Here is a 7,500-nt window from a genome sequence, read left to right on the forward strand (position 1 = left end):
GATAATCTGTGATTTGTAGGCATTTATAGTGTGGCAATGAGACTGGAATGACAGGAATTTTGTATTTCAGTGCTTTTCATTCATTGGAAAGTATAAGGATAGTAGTATCTACTAATAACTGTGAAGAGCTAGAAATGTCAATACGGATAATATTAGAAAAGTGCATAGAAATCCTACATCTTAAGCAAAGTATTAGAACAAATGAAAGGAAAGTACCATGTCACTCAAAGGTGATAGATTAATTAATGGTGTCAGATATTAAATTTTATGACTGACTTCTATTTCTGTGACTGAAGTTCCATTGGTAAAGAAAGAATTTTCACTGTGATTTAAGAAAATCAATATATTGATTGATTTTATTGGCAGTTACCAGATTGCTGTCAAAAGAAATGATGTTACGGATGTGACCAATTGGCTGACTTTAACTATCTTCAAAGTGAATTTTTTCCTTCTGCTTGATAGTGAATTTGAGAAGCTTGAATGCTGTTCAGAATATTTTATTGCCTGTGGCAAATGTTTTTCAATGTCGGCACCTCAAACGCATGTAATTCTTGCTACGGCACCCTTTTCTCCAACCGTCCCCTCCTCCTTATCCCACATAAGAGTAGCTTGAAAGTTGAGTACAAATTTGCCTGTTCCACATTTATTACTGCTCGAAACAGTAGAAGTATAATACGCGTCTAAATGACATACATAAAACTCACCGGGAGAATGAGAGCCTTCAAATTAAAATGCAAATTACCCTAAGAAGAGCCATGATTATCATTGAGAACTAAATATGACAAGTTAGGCAAATATAAAATAAAAGGTATCTACATTACTTTTTTGGGTGAAATACTTTACATGGGGTTCATGTGAGAGGGAAATTCAAATATTTTTATTTCACTTTGTGATCAAGAAACTTTTCTAAATCTTTTATTTCACTTTAGAATCTTGTGGCACCCGAAAGTACTGGAGCACCCTTTTAGAGAACCACTGGCATTGTATTTTGAGTAATAATGGGAGAGTGAAAATTTGCAGTGTCTTAGTTTGGTATGAAAGAAATAGGTGGAAGGTTGAAGAAAGGGAAGAATTAGATAATGATGATATTAGTCTGTTTAGATACTCTTGATATATGTTACACACATTGATTAATAAGCTTATTGTTTGTATTAATTTTTCTTGAATTCTTTATTTTTACCAAAATTAACCCATTCACGCCGGGGTGATTCCGGCTTTGTATGGTTGTAATGCCAGGGTTTTCGAATGCATAAGCCTAATGCCTCGAGATTCTTGGGCGCATAAGCCGCGAGCCTGGGCTGCCCGCTCACTCACCCCCAAACCTTGCCCAGATATCTCGTCACCGGCGTCTGATGCAAAAACCACGAAACGTGTCAGCACGTCATCCAGCGCGAATGGGTTAAATACAAGTACTTAACCATGATATCAGGAAAATTATTTAGATCATCTACAATTCAGGGATGTGTTTGACTGATTTGAAGTAACTAAATTAACTTCATGGGAGTGACTGTGTTGTTTGATCATGAAATTGTCCAGTTTATTGGGTGACAGAGAATAAAATACACTGCAAGGCTTTGTTTGTTCACACCTATAAATTCTATTTGTCAATAAATTACCCAAAAAGTGACCTGATCTGTAACCCATATACTCAAAAGATGAATGCTATAATCTTTTTCAATTTTATTTGGTTCCATTACTGACTAGTATGAAAAAAATGGTTGAAAGAATAATACCAAGAATTCAGTTCCCAGAACAGATGAAAAAAATATAGAATTAAAAAAAAATAAAAAATTCTTGTGAACATCAGTATGTTTTGGCAAGTCCCTTTTTCAGTTAGTGGCATTTATATCATAGAGGAGTTACGTGGGAATATTTTGGGATTGATATACGTTAGAGAGAATCTTAACATATACAGTGAGAACTCACAAAAAATGCTTTCTTGAATAAGAGCTTTCATATATACATATAATTAAATAGATATTGTGAAGGTATACAAGATAGTAGTGAATTTTTAACATGATATATTGGGTTTAGATTTAAGGATGCACAATGCATACTTGAGTGTTTTTGTGAATACTAACATTTGTCCTGTCACAAGTAATAGTTTGGGTATTTGTTGAAGGGCTCAGTACAAATTTTAGCAAGTCCTGAGTAATGACATGTAAATGAGTGAAGAATTCATAAGCATTTACAGTTTGCTTGCCATTGACAGAATTGGTCGACAGCACAGGGCCATAGTGCCTGTGATGTTGCACAACCGAGACAGCTAATCATGACAAGGACAACTGATGGTGCAAGTATTATGGTATTTTTTGAAGACTGTCGTTCTGAATGGTGTCATTTGTCATGCTTTGTTGTGAAATACAATCAAAATGAAATGTGTCACTTGCCCTGTGTTGTAAAACCATCAACATATGATACTTTAGAAAGCTGAAAGAACGAAGATATTTTTTGTGGTTCTTCGTACAAATTCAGGATTTTATTTATTTTTTTTCATTTATTTATTTATTTACTTATGTTTATTTGTAATTGTAGAAGACCTTTATGGACCGGCCTGCTTATTCATTACACATGAAACAAAAAATGAAGTTATTAAGTATTTGAAATTCTTTACCTTTCTAATTATCACAGTCTTTGTTCTCTTTTTCAATGCTGCTTTGATATTGTGCTGAAATATACTTTGGACCTTTCATATTTTGTGCTTTTATGCAGTCAAGGTAGTTCTTTAGTAAATGGGTGGAGGTAGGTCACCATTAATTTAGGCACTGGAATTCTCACTCTCTCTTTCTCAGCGCAAATACGTTTAAAATCTGGCTTCGATCCTCACGTAGTTTACAGCTGTCTCTCTTGCTCGGTTCCAGGCCCAGACAGTGATAGATGAGATCACAGAGGAGGCAAATTATTACAACAGAATCTACATTGCTTCTGTCCATCAAGACCTGTCTGAGACTGACATCAAGAGTGTGTTTGAAGCCTTCGGAAAAATTAAGGTGAGTCTTGTACTGACCCGCTGCCCTAAGAAATGATTTGTTCATAATCTCTTTAACTTATTTTTTTTCCTTTTTACCACTATCACTTCTACAAATACAACGGCTAATACAGCCATTTGAAATGTGGCTTTTAAGGTTGGATAAACTTTATTCAGTGTCTGGTTCTTATGATGATTGAAATGCTAACTCAGAAACACTACATTGCTTCTTGAAACACATGCACACCTTCTTCTTCTCCTTCTCCTTCTCCTCCTTCTCCTCCTTCTTCTCCTTCTCCTTCTTCTCCTTCTCCTTCTCCTTCTTCTCCTTCTCCTTCTCCTTCTTCTCCTTCTCCTCCTTCTCCTCCTTCTCCTCCTCCTCCTTCTCCTCCTTCTCCTTCTCCTCCTTCTCCTTCTCCTCCTTCTCCTTCTCCTCCTTCTCCTCCTTCTCCTCCTTCTCCTTCTCCTTCTCCTTCTCCTTCCTCTCTCCTCTCCTCCTTCTCCTTCCCTCCTTCTCCTCCTTCTCCTTCTCCTCCTTCTTCTTCTCCTCCTTCTCCTCCTCTCTCCTCCTTCTCCTCCTTCTCCCTCCTTCTCCTTCTCCTCCTTCCTCCTCCTCCTTCTCCTCCTTCTCCTCCTTCTCTTCTCCTTCTCCTCTTCTCCTCCTCCTTCTCCTTCTGTCCTTCTCCTCCTTCTTCTCCTTCTCCTTCTTCTCCTCTCCTCCTTCTCCCACAATTCCTTCTCCTTCTCCTTCTCTCCTCATCTCCTTCTCTTCTCCTTCTCCTTCTCTCCTCCTTCTCCTTCCTTCTCCTTCTCCTTCTCCTCTTTCTCCTTCTCCTCTCCTCTCCTTCTCCTCTCCTTCTCCCCATTTCTCCTTCTCCTTCTCCTCCTCTCCCCTTCTCCTCTCTTCTTCTCCTTCTTCTCCTTCTCCTTCTCCTTCTCCTTCTCCTTCTCCTCCTTCTTCTCCTCCTCCTTCTTCTTCTTCCTTCTCCTTCTCCTTCTCCTACTCCTTTTCCTCCTTCTCCTCTTCTTCACCTTCTCTTTCTCCTTCTCCTTCTCCAAATCATTCTCCTTCTGCTTCTCCTTCTCCTACTCCTTTTCCTCCTTCTCCTCTCCTTCTCCTCTCCTTCTCTCCCTTCTCCTTCTCCTTCTCCTTCTCCTTCTCCTTCTCCTTCTCCTTCTCCTCCTTCTCCTTCTTCTCTTTCTCGTCCTCCTCCTCCTCCTCTTCTTCCTCCTCCTCCTCCTCTACCTCCTCCTCCTCATTCTCCTTCGCTTTCTCCTCCTCCGTCTCCTTCTCCTTCTCCTTCACCTCCTCCTCCTTCTCCTCCTCCTCCCCCTCCTCTTCCTCCTCCTCATCTTCCTCCTCTTCCCCCCTCCTCCTCTCTCCTCCCCTCTCCTCCTTTTCCTCCTCTCTCCTCCTCCCTCTTCCTCCCTCCTCCTCCTCCCTCCTCCTCCTCTCTCCTCCCCTCTCCTCCTTTTCCTCCTCTCTCCTCCTCTCTCCTCCTCCTCCTCCTCCTCCTCCTCCTCCTCCTCCTCCTCCTCCTTCATCTCCTCCTCCTCCTCCTTCATCTCCTCCTCCTCCTCCTTCATCTCCTCCTCCTCCTCCTTCATCTCCTCCTCCTCCTCCTTCATCTCCTCCTCCTCCTCCTTCATCTCCTCCTCCTCCTCCTTCATCTCCTCCTCCTCCTCCTCCTCCTCCTCCTCCTCCTCCTTCATCTCCTCCTCCTCCTCCTTCATCTCCTCCTCCTCCTCCTTCATCTCCTCCTCCTCCTCCTTCATCTCCTCCTCCTCCTCCTTCTTCTCCTCCTCCTCCTCCTCCTCCTCCTCCTCCTCCTCCTTCTTCTCCTCCTCCTCCTTCTTCTCTCCTCCTCCTCCTCCTCCTTCCTTCCTTCCTTCCTCTCTTCCTCCTCCTTCCTTCCTCTTCTCCTTCCTTCTTCCTCCTCTTCCTTCCTTCCTCCCCCTCCTTCTTTCCCCTCCTTCCTCTTCCTCCTTCCTTCCCCATTCCTCTTCCTCTTCCCTCTTCCTCTCTCTTTTCTCCCCTCTTCCTCTCTTTCTTCCTCTCTCCTCTCTCCTCTCTCCTCTCTCCTCCTCTTCCTCTCTCCCCTCTTCTTCTCTCTTCTCTCTTTCTCTTTTTCTCTTTCTCTCTCTCTTTTCTCTTTTCTCTCTCTCTCTCTCTCTCTCTCCTCTCTTCTCTCTTCTCTCTTCTCTCTTCTCTCTTCTCTCTCTCTCTCTTCTCTCTTCTCTCTTCTCTCTTCTCTCTTCTTCTCTCTTCTTCTCTCTTCTTCTCTCTTCTCTCTTCTCTCTTCTCTCTTCTCTCTTCTCTCTTCTCTCTTCTCTCTTCTCTCTTCTCTCTTCTCTCTTCTCTCTTCTCTCTCCCCTCTCCCCTCTCCCCTCTCCCTCCCTCTCTTTCTGTATTTTGTTTATTTATTAGTATACACAGCACCACAATACCTGTTTCCTATGCTAATGAAACTATAATTGTTTCAGCAATGTATGTTGACCCCAGGAACCACACCAGGAAAACACAAGGGCTATGGCTTTATTGAGTATGAGAACTCACAATCTGCACAAGAAGCCATAGCCTCCATGAACTTATTTGACTTGGGTGGACAGTATTTGCGTGTTGGTAAAGCAATTACTCCTCCAGGATCATGTTATGTGAGTTTTGGTGTTAATGTAAGTTACTGTCAATTTATTTTTCGTTTTTAGAAAATGTATATCATATCATCTATATATTCTTCTATATATTCTTTCCAAGAAACTGTGCAGTTGTAGCTCTAGATGTCTTCTAATTTTTCAGGGTCCTCTATCAGCACCAACACAAATGCCAACTGCAGCGGCAGTTGCAGCAGCAGCAGCAACTGCAAAGATTCAAGCTATGGATGCCCTTGCAACAAATGCTATTGGTCTTGTCCAGGGCCTAAGTAGCTCTCCCAACTCCATGTCCCAAATACCCCCTGTGGGTGTAGTGGGTAGTGTACCTCCAATAGGGTCAGTGAGTAGTGTTTCCCCAGTGGGATCAGTGCCACCAGTGGGTGTTGTTGGAGGAACGCCGCCCGTTGCTGCAGTCCCCCCAGTTGGTGTGGTCACCAGCTTGCCAACCAACATTGGGGTGTCCAGCTCTTCTGGCTCTGCTATTCCACCTCCAACAGTCCTCACTTCTCTGCCTGTTCCTGGTTCCTCTGGATCCTCTCCAGCCCCACTGCCCCCTCCAACATCAAATACTTCAACACCAAATGTTGCAGGATCAACTCCAAGCTCGGCTTCAAATGCATCAGCTGTTGGTGGTGATGACCGCAAACCCACCCATCAAGAAGAATTAGCCAAGAAGTTAATGGAAGACAATGAGCCACAAACATTACAACAGCAGGAAACCATGTCAATCAAAGGACAGTCTGCTCGTCATCTTGTTATGCAGAAGCTAATGAGAAAAGCTGAGGTGAGTGACCTATTACCTCAATCAGATGTAGTAATTTATAAAAGAGATTATGTATTTTATTTTTGTTAAGGTTGAAATTGCTTGCCATTACACCTTCCTTTAATTCTTTCAGTCGAATGTCTTGATCCTGCGCAACATGGTCGGTGCAGAAGAGGTTGATGAGCAACTGCAAGATGAAATCACAGAGGAATGTGGAAGATTTGGAACTGTCAACCATGTCATTATATACCAAGAAAGGCAGTCTGACGAAGAAGATGCAGAAGTCATTGTGAAAATCTTTGTGGAATTTGCAAATCCTCATGGTATGTAATTTAATCCCATTGTCTCCAAAGTTAATTATTCTATATGACAAAGTATTTAGGTCAAGAGGAAGCAGTTTGCTATTGAATTAGTGATTCTTTATTGGGCATTAGTCTAGATAGTTAAATTTGTTATTTACTCAATCTAGACCATAAATCTTGTCTTATAATCATGTCTTATACTCATTTGCATGTTGAGTGTATGAAATATGTTCAACATCATGTTCTCTGTACATTGTAAAGAGACCTAAGATAACGGTATATACAATTTTTGTCAAACGCACTCTTTTCGGGATTTACACATTCATACTATATATGACCTATGACCTATGTATTTGTTGGATCAAATACATTGCTTTTCACATAATTTGTTGTAATGTACTTTTCCTGTAAAATATTGGGAAATACAGTCGGTAGGCCATTCAGAGCTTGTTTGCCACATGTCAGAAATTACTAATACATATGCAAACAAAATTGGTTTGCATATGATACCTTTTTGTATTTCCTCTCCTTATATGAGTCAATAAAAAAATAATAGAGCAGTCCACGTCCTCAACAGAAATAGGAACAAACTAAAATTTTTATAATAGCTTTTCAGTTAATAATTTTTTTTTTTCCCGTTTACAGAAACGTCTACAGCACAAGAAGCCTTAAATGGCCGGTACTTTGGCGGACGGCTAGTTAAAGCAGAATTGTACGACCAGAACATGTATAATCATAATGATTTGTCAGGGTGAATGCTGAAGATTTAGACCGTTTCTTTTCCAAGGCATTTTAGTCTGGCAGTTGATTCCTGT

At 41.3% G+C, this 7,500-nt stretch overlaps 1 protein-coding gene across 14 annotated transcripts in view; it reads left to right on the forward strand.

Moving 5' to 3' along the window:
- Positions 1-7,500, forward strand: part of hfp (Poly(U)-binding-splicing factor hfp) — a 33,191-nt gene that overhangs the window by 24,774 nt on the left and 917 nt on the right. For 6 of the 14 annotated variants that reach the window (XM_043021560.2, XM_043021563.2, XM_043021564.2 and 3 more), the window contains 6 exons: positions 2,213-2,305; positions 2,862-2,990; positions 5,453-5,641; positions 5,766-6,404; positions 6,517-6,706; positions 7,331-7,500. The exon at positions 7,331-7,500 is cut by the window's right edge and continues 917 nt beyond it. In XM_043021560.2, coding sequence (XP_042877494.1) covers positions 2,213-2,305; positions 2,862-2,990; positions 5,453-5,641; positions 5,766-6,404; positions 6,517-6,706; positions 7,331-7,440 — 1,350 coding nt within the window. In that variant the 3' untranslated portion in view covers positions 7,441-7,500. The remainder of the gene's footprint in view (positions 1-2,212; positions 2,306-2,861; positions 2,991-5,452; positions 5,642-5,765; positions 6,405-6,516; positions 6,707-7,330) is intronic. The other 8 variants (XM_043021561.2, XM_086552290.1, XM_086552293.1 and 5 more) reach the window with 2 other exon arrangements.

This window comes from Penaeus japonicus, unplaced genomic scaffold (genome assembly GCF_977035675.1).
Source record: "Penaeus japonicus unplaced genomic scaffold, GWHDUDI00000001_assembly GWHDUDI00000002, whole genome shotgun sequence".
Taxonomy (NCBI): domain Eukaryota; kingdom Metazoa; phylum Arthropoda; class Malacostraca; order Decapoda; family Penaeidae; genus Penaeus; species Penaeus japonicus.